This window comes from Anarhichas minor, unplaced genomic scaffold (genome assembly GCF_050575085.1).
Source record: "Anarhichas minor isolate MPS153535 unplaced genomic scaffold, ASM5057508v1 ptg000026l, whole genome shotgun sequence".
NCBI classification, from domain to species: domain Eukaryota; kingdom Metazoa; phylum Chordata; class Actinopteri; order Perciformes; family Anarhichadidae; genus Anarhichas; species Anarhichas minor.
In genome coordinates, this window is record NW_027466472.1 from 8,107,952 (window position 1) to 8,127,949 (window position 19,998).

Sequence of the window (19,998 nt, forward strand, 5' to 3'; positions counted from 1 at the left end):
ATTCATCTGACCACACACACACACACACACACACACACACACACACACACACACACACCAGTGAGTCTGTCTGGAAATGGGAGAGACAGAGAGGAGGTCTGGGAATGCTGAAGGGGGAGAGCCGAGAGAGAGGAGAGGTGGAAAGTTGCAACTTCAGGGCAATATAGACCACATGCTGTGGGAAGGAATGCACGTGTCTTTGTAGGAGAGTGAAAGAGCAAATGAAAAGAGGAGGAGGAGGAAAGAAGCGAGGAGGGAGGGATCTAGGCTAAGTTCTGCAGCGTGGCTCTGTGTCTGAATGAAAGAAGCCCTCTCTCCCACTCTCTCCTGCAGTCCGTATGTATACGGCTCATGTCTGCTGCAGCAAGTGAGCACATGTCCAGAGCAAACACAGCCAGACTCTCCAAGTGACTTCAAGCTGGAAGTAAATATTTTTGCAGAAACTTCGGCTGAAGGGGCAACTGACATTTTTTTTCCGCTGCTGGAATACTTCTCAGCAATGTGACTGCTTTTCTGAGCATTCATAAAATAACTTTTTAGAAATTACCATGTGATGGACGTTAAGTTTCAGTTACTGGAAGACTTGGACACTCTTTCAAGAAATTGTGTTGTGATCCACAGGTATTTTTTGCCAATACTACTACAGTAACAAGGACTCTCTCCACGTCATCAGGACTTTGGGACATTGGTTCTGCCAACCTCAACACACCACCCGGACAGCTGCACTGCAGATCTTCTTACCATCAAAAGAATTCTCTGGACCTGCTAGACCTTACTTAAACCTTATTTACACACATCTCGAGGGCAGCTTGCCAAAAACGTTTGATGTCTGGGTTTTGAGCGCTTTGCCTGTCTCTGGCCAACTTGCAGGCAGGTGTGATGCTGAGTCAGCATTTGATACACACATTCACACGCTTTGTCTGAAACAGCAGAGATCATGCCAGACATCCAATACTCCAAACTTTAAGAAAAGCTAACTTTGACTCTCACACCTGTGCTTGACAGATGTTGGTGGAGATGTCCCATTTGCATTGTCCAACAACAAGGCTTCCCTCTTCTCACACATTACAGTGAAATATCACATCCAAGCTGCTTTGAGCCGATATCCTGAACTGACAGACAGCATTATTCACATCATGACCCTACAGACCTGTAACTTGCAGCACGTCCTTGTCCCTCACCTCCTTCTCCTCGTCCTGCTGCTGCTCCTCCAGGCCTGGCGGGGGTGCTGTCACCCCCAGTGTTTGGACTACAAGCCTCCGTTTGAGCCCCGGCAACCACTGGCTTTCTGTAAGAACTATTCAAAGTTTGGATGCTGTGATCTGGAAAAAGATAATGAGATATCAGTCAAGTTCTACACCATCATGGACAACTTTGACCATTCAGGTTATATGGCGTGCGCCCATTACATACGCAGCATCCTCTGCCAGGTAAGCGAAACATTCAATTATTTCAAAAATAATTATCATATGTGATTATGTGTCCATCCTCTCCTCTTCCTGGGCATCCAGATGTTCAAGGGAGGGATATTATTTGTTATTAATTGCATTTGAGTATGTGACTGAATCCATGCCTTTGTACTGGAAACATACACCATGCCTCTAAAGTCATTTTCACAGTGTAATCCACATTAATCCAGCAGTGTGCAGTGACTATATCAGTCCCACATTTTGTGAATCTAAATATGATTCTAAGAATGCGGATGTTTGCAGTCCCATCTCGTGAAACCGGGTGTTGGTGTCCAAGGTATTACACCACAATGTCTTGAAGAATAGCACAGTGTGCATTTTTGAGCAGTTTGTTTCAATTAGTTTATTCCTCTGGTTTGGTTACAATGATGTCATTTACATTTCAGTGGGAAGCAAATAACCACACAAAGCCCGTCTGAAAACACAGTCTGAAGGAAACTGATGTGTGGTTCATCAGTAAGAATCCGATCTCAACGATTTACCGACTTAACATCTGGTTTATTGGCTACATGGGAAGGGTGACATCTGTAAACCGGCACTTACTCGTGCTTGGAGAGCTTGACCGCAGTCTTAACTATTGTTCATTTTAATGGGATTGCTTGTAATTGCGCTGTGGGAACCTAAACAAGCCAAATAATACAGTGCAATAAAGCAGCCTTTTCAACTCTGGTTTAGAATAAAGAACATGAACTCAGCATTTGATTTCAACATTACAACTAAACACAGAAGAAATTATTTTTAGCCAAAACACAGAGCCAGATATGCGATAAGAAAATGTTGCACTACACAAAAGGATGGACTTGAAATTGTTAAACAACGACCTGAAAGAACTCACTGGCTTACAATTTCACATGTGAGCAATGTATGCAGTAAATCCACAAAGAGCTACAGTATATGCTTCATCCCTTCCAGATTCCCAGAAAACCTTTTTTAGTATTTTCTCTCACACGAGAGGCAGACAGAGACATAAGTTAGAGGAACTCCAGACTCCAGAAGCAGAATGACAGCACAATTTAGCCACACATTTACTTTACTCTTTGGAGATCCCACTAATTATGTGTTATAGGTTTAACTAGAAGATCTGGAAGAATTTGAATGTTTTTGGCTTCTAAAATCAAGCATATCCAGTCTTTCTGTTCTACCCTAAGTTGTGGTTTGGAGACTGAAATATCCTTAATTCTATAGAAATATCAATTATGAATGAATGACACATTCTGTGCAAGGAAACCACTCTGAATTAGTTAAAAACAGTTAGTTTCTTAGCATAACAACACAAAAACGTCTTACTTTTAGAGTGCTTGCATTCCTTTTAAAAGCAATCACTCGTACTTTAGCCAAACAAAACTTTCTTCAGTTAAGTGTTACAGTGATCATTGAACCAGTGAAGCAGAAGAATCACAATACTGCAAATCCCTCCGAGTGGGATTGTGGTCTTTGTTAAGATGTGGGAATGTGATCTAAATTAAATCAGTATTTCCATATCAGCAACACTACACTTTCATTTATTTTCTGAGCTCGCTAATCTTAGACAGACCCACCTCTCCTTCTCTGGCAGAATGAGCCTTGAAGCCAATCCCACATACTGATTGCATAATTAGGTGCTGACTTTGCAGACACTAACTCCGTGCAGATGGTGTTTGCACATTGAATGATAGATGCAGTGCAAATTTGTCCAGGCCCATATACCTCAGATAAAAGTTTCATTTTCAGTCTGTTTATAACACTATTATCTGTGATATCCATGCCAAAACAAACTTAACTTACTACAAACTTAACTGCAAGTCTTCCCGGCAGTTTTACATCATATGCTATGTTGAGACAGTGACAGAACTCCTAAAATATAGGTTTCTATCATTGTGATAATTATAGCCCACTGTGGTTGTTTCCAAGCAATGCAGACTGTGTGTAACGGCAGCACTGCAGCTCACGTTCGACTTCCCACAGTGAGTCTAGTTTGAGTACGATATAGCAACCGGAACAATGTAAATATGTAAAGCTGAGGGAGAGGTTCCTTACAACATTAAATGCAGAGCTACTTTTAGTAACAAGCTGGCATACAGTTTACTAATTTCTAAAATGATCGCAATCATCTCAAAGGTAGTCACAAGTATTTGGGTACCAAACTTTTTCCATATTTTACAATTTCAGTCTTATAATATATTACAGTAAAAAAGTATTATATATATTATAATAAAGTGCACTGTAGCAATGAGCTGTGTGGCTGCTCTTTCTTTGAACTGTGATTGTTTATATTTTCATAAACACTTTTGTTTAGATTTTCAAAGCCTTCTTTGCAGCCCCACTCAGACTCACTTTGTGTTGTTTGAGGTAAAAGATGGTCTGGAGGTGGTCAAATGACCCCACTGCCAAGGTCCTTATCCTGGGTAAACTCACCACACTGAGGCCCTCTGTTCCAGCTGCACAGCAGGAGCTTCGTGGCACAGATATCAATGAGACAGTGAAGAGACAGACAGACATGCAGATAGACAAGTGGAGCGAGAGAGACAGATAAAAGGGGAAATGACTGTGTGTGTGTGTGTGTGTGTGTGTGTGTGTGTGTGTGTGTGTGTGTGTGTGTGTGTGTGTGTCAGGGAGACAAGAGGGAGATTGTCATCATCCCAGAGTTTAATTGACCAAACAAACAACCATTTCCTCCTCTGGCCAGGGGTACAGGATATATCAAGTTCCTGCAAGAGAGGGGCAGAGAGAGAAAAGGAGGGAAAGCAAGAAAGAGAGGCAGAGATAAAAGCAGGGAAGATAAAGATAGAGTGAGGCATAGATGAAACAGAAAAACAGGCAGAGAAAACGGAGATCAATAAACTTCAAAACGGCAGAGAGAAGTTTAAAAAGTGAAATTGTATAGTGATGTATTAGAATTACGTGTTGTGGTGTGTGCGTGTGTGTGGGTGTTATAACTGTATTTTAGGAGTAAATTCAATATTTAAAATTGAATAAAACAACAAAACCGGAGGCCAATTGAAGACATATAGTGAGCACGTAGCGGAGCAACAGAACACTGACTTAATAGTTTCCCCTGTTGCATTTTTAATATGCACCCTTGCATTGTGTGCAAGTTTTAGGCTGTTCTCTCGGCCGGTGTAGCTTGCTGTGACAGCAGCAAAGAATTGCAGATGTTCAAGTTTCCAAACAGGGTGTGAATGCACCATACCACAATAAATCTCAATCACACTGACACGCGGCATCCGACAATCATTTTTTTTACTTTTCCTTCCCGACGATCACAACGACTGAGGCATCTGAGCATTCAAATCCAGTAACTGACTCCAGTTGGGTCGGTCCTAGTTCAATAGGAAAGTTGAGGATAAGTTACTTCTCTCTTCATTTTTCTCTTTATCTCAACCCCCCCATCCGGGGGTCCAGTCCAGGTCCAGGTTCAACCATTTACCAGCCATCTGTCTTCTCCCCCCTAAATATAATATAACACCACCGTGTGGACGTTTCCTTGCAGTATGTGGAGTGAGGAAGGCAGAGTGAAAGAAAGACTTATTTTCTGCTCAAGTTTGAATTTCTGTTTATTCTGAACTGTGCTCGTAAACACAAATTATAGTAGTTTGAAGTGGCTGCATTGTTAGGGAACAGCTGTTAGTACTTATACATGCATTTATCCTACCCTGTGATATAAGACTGTCTCAGAACAATGGCTGGTTTTTCAATGTCAGTGTGTCGAACAGTAGAGACACTATTGACCAATGTATCCATAACGACTTTAGCTACTCTGTACTGCACCTTTTATCTTTATATGTCTCACATTTTCCTGAATATAAATACGACCAGACATCTTTATGTTAAACATTTGCATGACTCTTGCTTCTTTACTATACAGTGTCCTACTGTATGATAAAGAAGATAAATCAAAGTGTAGCAAGTTATAAATTCAGTCAGTAAATCTAGCTTCCATCTGCTCCACATCCCAGTTTGGCCCAAAAACTGCTTTCATTAACAGAATCAGCAGCTCAGACTGAATACAGCTTTTATTTTGCCCTGCAACGCCAGTTCTCCCAGGAAGGCTCTGATCTCGGCCCAGCAATGTACTTTCATGTTATTTAACAAAGATTCTCTGTTAAGCTTCTCTTTGTCTCTTTTTTGGTCAATAAGGATTTATTTATTATATTTAGGGGTTCCATTGAGGTGAAACAGCAGCTGAAGTTGCTTGAGGACAAAGTTAAACACAAGTAGAAACATGAATGCTTAACCAAAGGGATCAAACAATGCCACATCAAAATATGTTCAGTTAATTATTTCAAGGAGCCCACACACAAGAGTCCTGTGGTTACTCTCTCAACATTGTTTCGTTGGGATGATATGAGAAGATCAAACCTCAGGAGTGGACAGAAATGAGAAGAAATTTGATCTGTTATCCAGTATATTATCATGAAGAAATTATTATGGGGCCTTATAAATAATCACTTGCACAATACAAATTTTGGAAATCAGGTCTGTACACAGAAATGGAGGGATTTGGAATCGGAATAATTAAAGAATTGAATAATATGATATACTATTATTGTCCCCCAAAGTAAATTTGTCTTGGACTCAAATGCTGCACACATGATATGATACATGACATATTGTCTTAACATATAACTGCCTCCATAGTGGTAATAATAGAGAAACATATAAATAAAACAACATGTACTAAAGCACATCACAGCCACATGTCACACACAGAAATGTGTAATGAACTTAAAGCACATACGTACACACTCAGTCCCACGATTACACACTCAGTCCTTTTCCTACTCTCAAATATATCAATATTTAATAATGTGTCATATGGGGATTTTTGAGCTTGACAAGCACTAAGAAATAAAAGTTTCAATTATTTATAAGCAGTAGATCCAGGTACAAGCACACACACAGACACAGAGTGTACACATAAAGTTTGTTTCTTGTGTGTGTGTGTGTGTGTGTGCATTTTAGTTTTCATTTGTGCACTTTCTGTTGCAGCTGTGTGATTGTGTATGTTTCCCAGATTTCTTAGAAACATTTTTGTTATAGTTACAGCAGATTATTGGAAAACAGATTATCAACACGTGGTTGTGAAAAGAAAAACAGAAGAAGAAATACAACTTTTGTCCACAGTAACATAATCTTAAAAATGTTTTGGAGACTAAATCCTCCACCTACAAAGTTGTTTTGAACAACAACAGCAGTAATGTGAAGTAAAGTACAGGCTAAGCGACTGTGAAACAAAGCAACAGAAACTTTCCATCTTTGGGAAATAAGAGACAACAGCCCATTTGCTTTCAGGGCGTACCAGGGCTATGCAGACTGTTAATAAGAGTTCGCCTAAGTTCTTCTGATGTGTGCTGAATTATTTAAACTTTTTGCATCCAGTTACTTTTTTTTTCTCTAAATGCCAAAATGTTCTTTGGAAAAGTGAACTCATCTCTGAGCAGTAGGCACACAACACATGACAGATACTGCACTTCATCGGAAGTGTTGGATCAGTTGACCATCTAGTCAGTTGGTTGTGTTTATTTGTGTTCTTTTACGAGTGATGCGTTGCTTTTTGTGCCTTGGTTCTCATTTTCCTGGTGATGATCCGGCACTTAGTGAAAGAGCACCAGTCAACCACACCATGGTTTGGTTGTTGTGCCTGCCTGTGCCTGCAGCTCACCATTCTGGGTGTGGGCAGTGTGGTTGTGACTTAATAACTGACTGGACCTTCTTGGGATCCATTTATACCAGGCTGCACTCTCAGACAGCCTCTATATAACCAAGGCCTGACCAGTCATAGTGAGGCGGTAAGGAGCTAGGAATAAGTGCACTCATCGTGTATTTATGTGATCCATACATGTCCTTAACTTTACCTCTGAGATAAACACATCGGCTTAAAGAAGGCTTAATACGTATATAAACTGATGGAGATCTCCGTGAAGCAGAAATATAAATCTACACACAATGACGATGGCTTCTTTGAAACTTTAATCGTGAGTGAAGTTTCTTTTGTTGTTAAATCATCTTTCCTTTTGCAGGAGTGCTCTCCATACGCCGCCCACCTGTACGATGCTGAAGATGCAAACACACCCATGCGCATGCTGCCTGGACTGTGCGGTGATTACTGCTCCGACTACTGGCAGCAGTGTCGGTACACGCTCAGCCTCCTCTTGGAGGACTCGGGGAACCCGCAGCAGTTTGCAAACCTGACTGCAACTTTAGAAGAAGATCGCAGAAGGTTCTGCAATTTTCTGGAACTGAAGGACAATCAGTACTGCTATCCTAATGTATTGACCAATTCAGGTATGGTGTATACATGTGGGACAGATGTTTATGCTCAGCAGCTGGCACGGACACCCATTGAATTAAACTTATTTTATTACTTCTACTTACGTAAATAGCCAACATGAACAAACAGGTTGTCATAGACTGCCAAAGATGAATGTCTTAATTCTCGATGGCAAGAACCTGAACTTGCGCTAACAAGACAGTCTAACTGTGATTGATGAGCAGACATTGCCACTCCTTGCTAGTCTGAACATAAGGTTGACTGTATGGAAAAAAAACATGATTTTTAAGACATAATGTCAAAAACAGATCCGTGATTGAAACATTTGATTATGACATGAATATCAATTGAAAGTCCAAGGTGGAGAAAATAGTGTTGTAGTAGGTTGTACTTGCTGATGCTAATCTTAAGAAACCTAGAGAAAGGAAGCTGTACTAATTGAGTCTCAGACACACTTAAACTTGAACACAAATCCTCAACCCATTCTCTGTTTTTAGAGAGTGCTTATGATTATTAATTAATCATATATGTTTACTGCTGTCTTCTTTTCTCATCTCCTGTATCCTCTTTTCTGTCCCCAGAGCTAAACTCTAAACTGGGTTTGGTACGTGAGGATCCCAAAGGATGTCTGGAGCTGTGCTTGCAGGAGGTGGCCAATGGGCTCCGTAACCCAGTGGCCATGATCCACGCCAATGACGGGACTCATCGATTCTTTGTGGCAGAGCAGCTGGGTTATGTATGGGTCTATCTGGCCAACGGCTCCAGGATCGACCGTCCTTTCCTCAACCTCACCCGAGCCGTCCTCACATCGCCGTGGTCTGGAGACGAGCGGGGGTTCCTCTGCATAGCCCTACACCCAAGGTTCCCACTTTCGTTATTATGTAGAGACGTTAAAAGTAAATATTTGCATGATTCTCAATGGAAAAGGTCACTGTGCCCATGTGTGAAGTGTTCTTCTGCTTCTTTCCTGTGCATAGGATCACCACGGTCAGAAAAGCCTATGTGTACTACTCTGTGTCTGTCAAGAAGGAGGAGAGGATACGTATCAGCGAGTTCGCACTGCTAACACATGATGACAACCAACTAGACCACTCCTCTGAGAGGTGATGAGAGAAGTTCACAGTCAGAGAAACACAAGTGGACATAAAGAGACCTATGCCTCCGCATGAATGTATAAATAGAAGTGGATATAGCTTAAGAGGCGGTGCCCCGGTCATTCCTATGAAAGTTGCTCAGTGACGCATGAATCAAAGAAAGTTAGACTTTTGAGTACAGAATTCACAGGAAATTACCCTCATCCTCTGGCGATACGCATGATGGGGCCCATAGAGCAATTGCTGGTACCTTTAACCCCGCCTCTCAGCCTCGTTTTCAGGCTCATTCAGATGAACGGAGGAAGGAAAATAACTCTGGATTTGGATATTAATGCATTTACAACTTTTAGGACATAATGAGTTAAATAAGGGCCATTCATGTGTTCGTAGTGGACACTTGATTTACCTTAAAACTAAAACTTAGGGATAAAAAATTATCTGTGAGTTAAAAAAGACACTCTCAATATACGTAAGTCTGTGGGAAAAAGTCTTTTTTGGTCCCCATGGCTTCACATGACGGACCCGGAAGTTGTAATTCCACCCTTCACTCAAATGACAAGGTGATGACATATTGGACGGACTTGTATGTAAACTACAACTCGACTGTTTGGTGGAGACATACAATTGCAAGGTGGTAATTCTAGTTAAGATAATATGTGTCAATAAACGTTTAGATGCAATGGAATATCTTTAAGTTCTGGTTCTTATGTACTTCTTGGTTTAGGACCATTCTAGAGGTGGTAGAGCCGGCATCCAATCACAATGGAGGACAGCTTCTATTTGGCCATGACGGGTACTTGTACATCTTCATTGGTGATGGTGGCCGAGCCGGGGACCCATTTGGAAAGTTTGGCAACTCACAGAACAAGTAAGTACAATTTAACAAATTAAGGTGCTTGATTATGACTTTAGTATTTTTCCAACACCTCACATTAAATTCCTCACGTAGCGGTGTTGTTGTCACAAAATATATTTTCAGGTTACAGCAGCAAACCTGAGAATGAGCTGCACATGTACGACTTGAGCTCAGGAAAAGTTTGACCGGTAATTGTTTGGACAAACAATTCTCCGAGCAAAAGCTTCCGTCTTATCTGTAATTTAAAATTATAAACGAAAGTAACATAGATCCTTATCATTTTGATTACTCGGAGGTTGTTAAAATGTTGGCAGACACCTTGACGTTGTTAGATGTTGGCTACATATAAACATGTATTAAAAAATACCTAAAGCCTGGTTAGAACCAGCCAGTCCTGCCAAAAAGGAGTTCCAAATAATTAAATTCCAGTTAAATTTAATGAAAAGGATCCAAATTATGGAGAAGATAGACATCAGAACTGTGCAGACTCTCAAATTGCTCTGTTGAACTATAAATTATAGTTTTTTTTATAGTCTTATAGTCTATCAACTTTTTGAAGGCAGGTTATCTTCCTCTCATGAAAATTCCCGTAAACTGAGGATCTTGCTGGGCTGGGAACCTGCTCACATAATGACTATTATACGGTACAAATGAGTCATTTGTGTTCAAAAGTTATCATTAAAAAAGTATCCTTGATACATGCCAGGCAATTAGGATTGCAATAAATAAGTTATTTTACATTCTAGAGGGTTTATTGAGAATATCTCAATTATGTTTCATTAAAATGAGGAGTGCTGAAGACCTTTGGAAGGGATTGTGTAATTGCATTAACAGGGCCGAATATAAGCATGTCACCAAAGAGAGTGGAGTAAAATAGTTAAAACGGGCCCCAGGGAACGCTATTTAAACGGGCCCTATTGCACGCTGGTTGCTTGTTATGAAGCACACGCTCATACACACACACACACACACACGCACACACACACGCACATACACACCATCATGCGTTTATATATTTTACTAACAATGTGTTGGATTATACAGTCAAATGAGTTACTTAGGGAGAGTAGACTAGAGAATGCTTTCAGGATTAGCTACCATACATATTGTCACATGATCAATTAGAGAGTTGACAACATCAATATATATATTACCCAGCAATCATCATTGCATAGCTGTATATGACAAAAATATGAAAGAAAATAAAGAAATATTTGTACAATTTATGTAGACTCAGCATATCATTTTGTTATAGATTGCCACTGTCTTTACAAAAAATAACAACTATGGTGGAGATAGTTGAGTGCTTTTTCTTTAAAAACAGGCATATTTCTTAGGCACCAATGTTAGTCAACTGCAAAGGCCTGTTCTCTGCTCATTACATTGTTGAAGGCCTTGCTCGTTATAAGCCCTTGACCAAGAATTACAGCAGCAGCAGAGGGAAAGAACTATCCGGAGACCAGGAGGGATAGAAGGAGCCATTAATAGACTGCATATTTGGAGTAATGGTGGACTGAATGTATCACTTCATATTGTATGTCCATTCTTCTTTTCGGGATTTTAGTGATGAAAAATTAAAAAAAATATTAACCACATCAGCATCTGGTGGCAGTCCACAGATGTCAGTGTGAGTTGGAGCATGTTGTGTTTATGCCGAGAGCAGTTTACATGTAGTTTATAAAAGGAGCTTTCATTAAAGGGACTGCAGGACATTATATGTCTTTTACTGTGTTGGTAAACATTACTCTCCTCTCCAACCACATGACCATTGCAGTATTATTAATTTAATTAACTTGATAGATAGGCTAGCTGTATCTTAAGGCAATATGTGTTTGTGTCTGTATTTTCACGTATGTGGACATACTGTATATGTGGAAGCTATTATGTGTGGGGCTTTTTCCCTGTAGTGAAGCTTTGCCCTTCATTCCGCTCTGAGCTACAACTGTCATTCTTGATTCTCATTTGATCAACTCTTAGCGGCTTAAATGTTAATTACAGCCGACGGACAACAAGGTAGGAAGGGCAATATATTACTGCTCATTTGCAGTATTCACATCGGAAAATAATCCAAAAGTGCCATGCATATAGTAGTTACACTGTACACTGTTGAGCTGACAAATACTACATTATTATCAGCATTCTATCAGAAGCAGGTTAATGACATAGTTTACGAAACAGTAAGCAAGGTTTATTTGAGACACTGACAGCTTTTCTCCCGACATTTATGGTTTAGCCGCTTAGCTGTTTCTGAGGGGTTTTGTTGACAGGTTGTATTAACTGTTCTGGGAATGAGGGAGGATGCAGCCTGCCAAGTCTAATATTGCACCACCACACACTGGTATATGGAGGAGAGAGAGAGAGAGAGAGAGAGAGGAGGGATTGGAATGAGTAATCTGGGCTATAAGGAGAGAGCGACCAGGGCATAGGGAGGAGAAAGGTGCAGAGGGAATGAGAGGGGAAGAGGGAAATAGAAAGATGGAGAGAGGGATAGATGTGAAGGACACTAACCACTGACAGGATGTTGGATGGAGAGCAAGACATGGGTATGAGGAAGAAAGAAGATGGGAAAGATAAATGAAAAATAAAAGATCAAAGTTCAATGCAGAGGAAGATGAGGTTTTTTGAAACAAATAGAAAAATAGTTTGATGGGACAGCCTAAGCTCAAAGGTGAAAAAATAAAAAGTTTCAGGTCAACTTCTTTTAGTATCCACCTTAAAGGAGCACTCAATCAGCCGCTCGGTCCCCTCGGTCTTGAAGCCGCTCTGACTCTTTCTGCCTCTCTCATCTACTCTCTGATAGGTCAACACTCCTTGGCAAGGTGCTGCGTGTTGACATTGACAACAATGACGATGGCTTCCCGTACAGCATCCCCTCAGACAACCCATTCATGAGGGAGAAGGAGGCTCGACCTGGTAAATCCCTTAAACTTTTACCTCTGGAATAAGGCAATTATATCGGGTCACTTTTAAGATGAAGTGAACATTTAAGATGAATGTCACAATTGTAAACATCAAAGTTAATGTGAGGAACTCCATGGTTGTAAAAAAGTCTCAATTGAATTAATAACGATGCCTCTATATGACCTACGTGAGTAAAGAAGATTGGCTATTTCTATATAGTTATTCTTAACACTTATTTGTGTCAACATGTAAATGTCTTTTCTTCTTTCTGTACAGAGATTTACGCCTTCGGAGTTCGAAACATGTGGCGTTGCTCCATTGACCGAGGTGACCCCGTGACAGGCCGCGGCGGAGGCAGGATGTTTTGTGGTGACGTAGGCCAGAACAAATATGAGGAGGTGGACCTCATTGTTAAAGGTGTGATGATTGTAGTTTGAAGCCACGTTTTACTTTAGAGAGAGATTTAAGGTGATTGGGATCTGATTATGTAGAAACATCTAAATCACAGCCAAACAGATTGCTGTGAGTCTAGCAGTTATTTTAGAGTATATAATATTCAATTTAGATAAAATGGTACAATAACTCTTTCACTGAGAAGTTGCTCTAACTTTGTCTATATATGTTTAAAGGAGGCAACTATGGATGGCGGGCCAAAGAAGGCTTCAGCTGCTACGATCGCAAACTCTGTCACAACTCCTCGCTCGGTGAGGACACTTTCTACGCTGCTGAAGCTCACTTTATTTACTTTCACTTTTTACAATTGACACTAGCCTACTGAGAATGATTACATGTTTTCTTTGAGTATATGTATTGTCACTGTTAAAAGCTGCGAGGGCCCATTTTAGCCAAATATTTTTTAAGTTTGTGGGCTCGAGTGACTTTCCATATACACTATATTTATCCTTTGTCCTTTTCAGTGTGCAGAATGTCGCTATAGTTGTTATGATGATAAACCGATGTGTTGTTCTATGTCTCTGTCTAGATGACATCTTGCCTATCTTTGCTTACCCCCACAAGTTGGGCAAATCAGTGACAGGAGGATACATTTACAGAGGCTGTCAGATGCCCAACCTCAATGGACTCTACATCTTTGGGGATTTCATGAGTGGGTTAGTGATTCTGCGTTATTATTTAGCCGAACATTTTGTACATTTTTAGAGAAGCCACTGCAACATTAATCATTACAGTAAGTGTGGCTGGAGAAACCCAAACACTTTCAATAAAAGCTGCACTTTTATATTGTGCTATTTGTGTTTATGTGCTGTTGTTTCTGTTTAGGCGTCTGATGTCTCTGAAGGAGAATGTCACTTCAGGTGAATGGCAGTACAATGAGATCTGCATGGGAAGAGACCAGACCTGCAGATTCCCCAAACTCATCAACAGTTACTTTAAATACGTCATCTCTTTTGCTGAGGATGAAGCTGGTGAGAACCTAACAACATGCAAACAAACAGTCATTGTGAACTACACATGTCTAAACATTATGTAAAGTTGAATGCTATGGTTAGTTAAGGGGTTTGTTTCCTTATTAAAGTGTAATTTCTTGATTTGTGGAATTGTTGACAATATTAAATTACATCCAAAAGCACCCAGTACAGGGGTCAGTTTGACCTTCAATCTGGTTTGAATTAAACAGACTGCTGATTTACGAGGGAGAGTGTTGCACACTCTTCCCTCCCTCTGAAAGTGACTGGGGGAGGAAGTTGAACAGTTCAAGTAAAGTCCAAATCCTATTTCTTGCCGTAACACTAATTTTGAGTTTGTTATGTGGTTTATTTCCTCTTTCCTTACTTTCTATATCCTTTACTTTGACATTTTCTCCCTCTTTCTCTCATCCACACTATTTGTAAATACCCCCGTCCCTCCTTTCTTTCTCCCTGCTGTCCACCATCTTTTTACGTTCCCTCTCTTTCTTTCTTGCTGTCTCTGTCTGCTTGACTCTCTATCTTCCTTTCTTCTTTCCATCTTTCCAGGAGAACTGTATTTCTTAGCCACCGGAGCCCCGAGTGCCACAGCTAGAGCAGGAGTCGTCTACAAAATAGTGGACCCTTCCAGGTAGCTAACCGTTACAAAACATCACTGCAGCAACACATACACTTTCATCATACCTACAGGGGTGTGTGGTGTCGAGGTTTTTAGTTTCTCTCATTTTTCTTGCCAGCTGTGTGTCTCTAAGCTTTCTAAATTTGGTTATTAAAGAACTGTGACCAAGATTTGAAGTGAGCAGGACTTTTTGATTTTGAAAAAAGAGCTGCTGAAAGTATCAGCCCCACCACCTGTCTAGCTCTAGTTAAAGTATAATAGCTGATCTTAGAATACAGTAGAATTACTTCGACAGAAGCTACAGAACTAAAAAAGCATGTAATGGGTTGCTTATTGTTTCTCTCCTGACCACACAGACGAGCAGCACCAGGAAAGTGCAACGTCAAGCCTTCACCTGTTAAGATTAAGGGAAAACTGATTCACTTCTACCCCAAAGAAGGTTAGCAAATCCTAAAATAATGTTTCTTTCATTTAAACATCCTGGTTACCTTCTGTTACACTCATGTTTGTGTTTTCTCATTTTATTTTGTTGTTCTTTATAATAACCTTAGACTCTTGGCCACGTGCACTCTACCAAAAACCTTGTGAGAACGTTATCTGTTGAATGCAAAAAATAATAATGTCAATTAGTCTCATAATCTTGTCAATGTGCAACATTTAGTTAATACATATTTACATATGTATCAAAGTCTCTATGGGGTTACTGATCAAAATGTCTTTCTTGTTTGCAGAGTTTGTAATCAACAAGAAACCGACCACCACACCTGTACCCACGACAACCACAAGAACAACAACAAAAACACCACCAAGAAGAAAATCACCCATAATAATAATAAAGCCACCAATGCCAACAAGAAAAACATTAAGAAAAATGCCACAACCGTCCACAACAGCAACAGCAACAACAACAAGAAAAACAACATTACAGACAACAAGAAAAACAACAATGAGAAAAACTTCACCACCACCAACAACACCAACCTTAAAAGCAACAACAACAATAAAAACAACCTCAGCAACAACAATAAAACCGCCAACCATACCAACAACTGAACAGATGACCATGGCAACAACCCCCGCCACAACCTCACCCACTGGTAGGCCTACTGGTGCATCTGTTTACCAAGCCAGCTCCACTGATTATTCAACCACTAGATCCACTATTTACACAACCACTAAGTCAACTGTCACTACTAACATTAAAGCCAACAGTACACTAGTGCACACCTTGTTGCAGGGAGAAGCAAGCAGCATCAAACCAAGTGGTTTCTTCCTTTGCGCTCTGTTTTTGCTTTACATTTTAACATGCTAATAGCTAAATTAACATTTGTGAAATTTCACTTTCTTTGGATGATTAATAGAATTTTCCTCTTTGATGAAATCAAACCACTTTAAAATTAGAAAACTATAAATTACAGTTGCAAATAATTGCTGTAGGGTTTATATGAATTAAAAATATGAATATAAATAGTTTGGCAGCTAAGTCAAAGTTGGTTAACTGTAAATTACTGTAACTGTAATATACTCACTTCTGGCTATTAAGTATAATGTATTCATAGTTCCTTATTAGTTTCACTGCATAAGCAAGAACATGAACAGCAAAAACTACCAAAATCACAGCTTGTCTGTTAGAGATCAGGTATTTTCTTGCATAGTGAAAAAAGAAAAAGATGATTAAACAGATGCTAAAAAGCGAGGAGATAAATTAACTACAGTAAAAGTCAGGAGGGCCTATTTGGAAAAATGGGACGTTAATATATTTATTTTGAACTATTTATGATCTTTTCTTTGTGGCGCAAAAAATACTAACTCTTGATGATTTTTTATTGCAAATAATTATATTTACCACTTCTGAGAGTCCATAAATCAATATGCAGCCAATCAGGCTGTTCTCATCCACTGCTTGTCCTTATACATACTAAAAATGATGCACTGTAATTTGTATACAACCCGCATAACCGAGAGGATACGTTAACCCAATAGTAAATTCTTCGATCCGATTTACTTTTTTTGCTTTTGCTTCTTATCAGTCTTTGCACTTTAAAGGGAAAAAAACTATTTCTTTATTTCCTTAGTTTAGTATTTACTTTATTAAATGCTAATACAATTGCAGGTTGTTAGAAACTTGTATGAAGTACAGTAGTGTTCCAATGTCTCAACTTTTGCTTATGTTCTGCTTATTGACCGAAAGCAAATTAAAGACAAGTTTGCCTTTGCGGAGGTAGAGGGTGAGAATAATGTTGCATTCACATGGAATCAGGTGGACGGGAAACCGAATATCATGTTAGTGGACGAGAGCAGGACAGTGAAATTAGGTGAGGTGTTGGTTTGTTTTTCCCGTGCTGTTTAGAGGGTGTTGTCTGTCTGCCGTCAACCTGATTCCATGTAAATGCAGCATGAGCCTTTCACACAGGTCAAACTCAGGTACAGGGAAATTAGCTGTTGTTGCGACTTTAATTCCTGCTTAAATGATATTCTTTGGCTGGTACAAGAGTCTAAAGCAGGATAAATGGTGCTTATTTATGTTTTGGGTATTACTTTAATTTAAATCGGGTAATCTGGCATTATTTATTTTGAATAAATGGTTCTGCATCAGCTTCAGTTTGGACATTCATCTTTGTGTGTCTGTGTTTATGTCTTTCCTTGCCTGTCTTCAAGGATAACGTTGCTTTAAATGGCTTTAGTGAAATCACAGCTTTTTTAAATACGCGACCTCAAATGAGCAATTTAAAGGTTAGAGAGACATGTTTGGAAATGTGTTTATTCGCTTTCTTTCAGTTATACATGAGAAGATTGATACCCCTCAATCGGAAATGGCAAGTCTGGCTCTGTCCACGAATTCACACTTTATATCTCATTTGTTTACTTATAAAAAACTGTGTGGAAAATGTGTGAGAACAAATATTTGTGTTTTTTATCATAGTAACAGTGGTATCAATCTACTCATCTGACACTCAACAAGAAAGCAAATAAGTGCATTTCCAAAAATGCCAAAATATTACTTTAAAGAAAATCTTCTTCAGCACATTGTTCAACTACATATAAAGAGAGTGATTCTGTCTCTCCATCAGGTTATCGCACAACCGTCATGACTGCAGCCTTCTCTAGGATTGCTCAAATCCCAATCACCACACTTCCAACCAGGAGACACTGGAGACCCTTTCAGTACACCCCTTTTACCACCTCCCAACCTTTGACCTCACCACCACCTCCTCGTTCTCCACACACAACATCCCTTAAACTACCCCAGACGGCTCAGACCTCTGCACGATACTCCGAGCGTCCTGAAGCGTTGACCACGCCACGAGCGCCATATTGGAGCCAGAAACCCACGACATCAGGCTACAAGCCCCAGAGACCACCTATCAACACAACGCTGCCCAAATCACAGGAAGTCAGGCTGTGGCATGGAGAGAAGCTGGAAAGCGCCAGGGAGGGAAACCAAGTATATAAGAGGCCTCAAGGAAGAGGTCGCGGCCACAACAGAGGAAGAGGAGGAAGAAGGCTGCGGGTTGGCTCGGTGCGACTGGTAAGCGTCGATGGTTTATCAGATAGAGGTAGAGTGGAGATATTTATCCGTGGTGAGTGGGGGACAGTGTGCGATGACCTTTTCAACAGCAAAGCAGGTACTGTAGTGTGTCGACAGCTTGGCTTCACAACGGCGTTGGCGGTGATGAAGAGGGCTGCGCTGGGGGAGGCAGACCGCAGCGTCAGGATCCTGTTGGATGATGTGGAGTGTGAGGGCGGGGAGAGATCACTGCTGGAGTGCAAGAGATCCAGGGTGGGGAAACACAACTGCTCACATGGGGAAGATGTAGGAGTGATCTGCGGATAGCGCGGAGTGAAAAGTAAAGGAAAGAAGAGAGGAGACAGTGGAAGGATAAATGGATGTATCACATACAGAAAGTGAAAGAATGAAAGATAGAACGAGAGAATTTGAAGAAGGCATAAAAGGATATTACATACTGCTGATTAATGTTTGTGACGTCAGTTTGCTGAAATTTCTATGAATTTTATTTTTCCATGTTTTCCAGTTTTCATATTGATGTTTCATTTGTCATTTCCCGCCTGCAGCCAAATGCAAAAAGAATGTCCATATATATATTACTTTAAATACATTCTGTTTTTGGGATTTATTTACACATTCCTGAGGAGCATAGATCTTGAGAGTTTCTCCAAATGTCACTCAGTCCACTGTTTTGGCAAATCTAAGCAAGCACAAAATACAATATAAGCCTTTGCTAAGCCCCGCCCCCAGCTGCAACTCGGTCAAGCTGTCAGAATTACTATGGAGCCCACACTGTCACTAACTGCACTCCCTGAATAAATGTTATCTAAAATTTGCAAAATCTAAAAAGTGATTTCAGAGAGAAGCAGACAGAAGGATCTACAAAATAGGTTTGAATAATACATCCAGCATGTCAAAACAGGTTAAAAAGATAGAATCTAAAACCTACAGTGTAAAAGCGAACTTCCACATCACCTGGTGATTGAGACAGAATTAAATTAAATTAAGGAACATCGCTGCTCTTGTAAAGTTGGGTAGCTCTTAATTCACTGTTACAATCAACAGGTTCAGTAGCTTGCATAGCATAAAAGTGGTAAAGTTAGTTAATGATGTGCTACTCTGCTAATGTTAGCTCCACAAACGTAACGATTCAGAAACGTATATCTCCTTCTTACCTCTCTAGCGCGTAGGCTATGACTGTTACACTTAGCCCAGGCACAATGTTTTAACCACAACTAGCTCGAAATCCTCAAAACCAGCGTTAAAATGGAGAAGATCTGAGAGTGTATGGAGCAGAACCGGATAATTGTCGGACCCTGGCCCGAGCGGGCCAATGCTATGCTAAGATTGGCCAGTCTATATTCGAGGGGCAGAACATAGCAGAGGTTCAATTAAAATAGTTAATATCAACACATAAACCATTATGTAGGAAACCTCTCCTAGCAGGTTACAAAAAGAAGTCTGATTGGATAGAAGACTATGAGAAAATGACCCTACTTCTCACTTGATTTCTAACCTCAGTAAACATTGTAAACATTAGTTTATGCTCTCAATCGCTAGTTTTAAGTTGCCTTCAATACAGCATGATTTTCATTGAGTGAATGATGGTCTCATTTAGAGTAAAACAGATGATAAAGCAGGATATGATTTAAGGGCATTGTTACCTTGAGATTAACAGGTCACTGCCACAGTGTTGTTCAGTGTGGAAGTGGAAAAAAACAGATGGCGATGGCCAACATGCCGAACTCGAGGCTTCAAACTGGCTGTCCACAAACCAATGGGTGACATCATGGTGACTACGACCACTTTTTATAGTCTGTGATCTCTAGCCAAGGCAATTTCATCATCTATTCCAGCAATCACTCTTTCTCAACCGC

At 40.2% G+C, this 19,998-nt stretch overlaps 1 protein-coding gene across 2 annotated transcripts; it reads left to right on the forward strand.

Moving 5' to 3' along the window:
• Nucleotides 1–1,136: 1,136 nt before the first annotated feature.
• On the forward strand, nt 1,137–18,448 carry LOC142959501 (HHIP-like protein 1). Of its 2 annotated transcripts, XM_076100806.1 has the most exons (15): nt 1,137–1,430; nt 7,469–7,733; nt 8,301–8,580; nt 8,697–8,822; nt 9,538–9,681; nt 12,470–12,582; nt 12,847–12,987; nt 13,200–13,274; nt 13,553–13,679; nt 13,849–13,994; nt 14,544–14,625; nt 14,970–15,052; nt 15,345–15,875; nt 17,685–17,883; nt 17,989–18,448. In XM_076100806.1, the coding sequence occupies exons 1-15, from the start codon at nt 1,137–1,139 to the stop codon at nt 18,446–18,448; spliced, it is 3,066 nt and encodes a 1,021-aa protein (XP_075956921.1). The 2 variants fall into 2 exon arrangements, with proteins under 2 accessions (XP_075956921.1, XP_075956922.1); XM_076100807.1 differs by having other exon boundaries at nt 15,345–15,710; nt 17,685–18,448.
• The last annotated feature ends 1,550 nt before the right edge of the window (nt 18,449–19,998 follow it).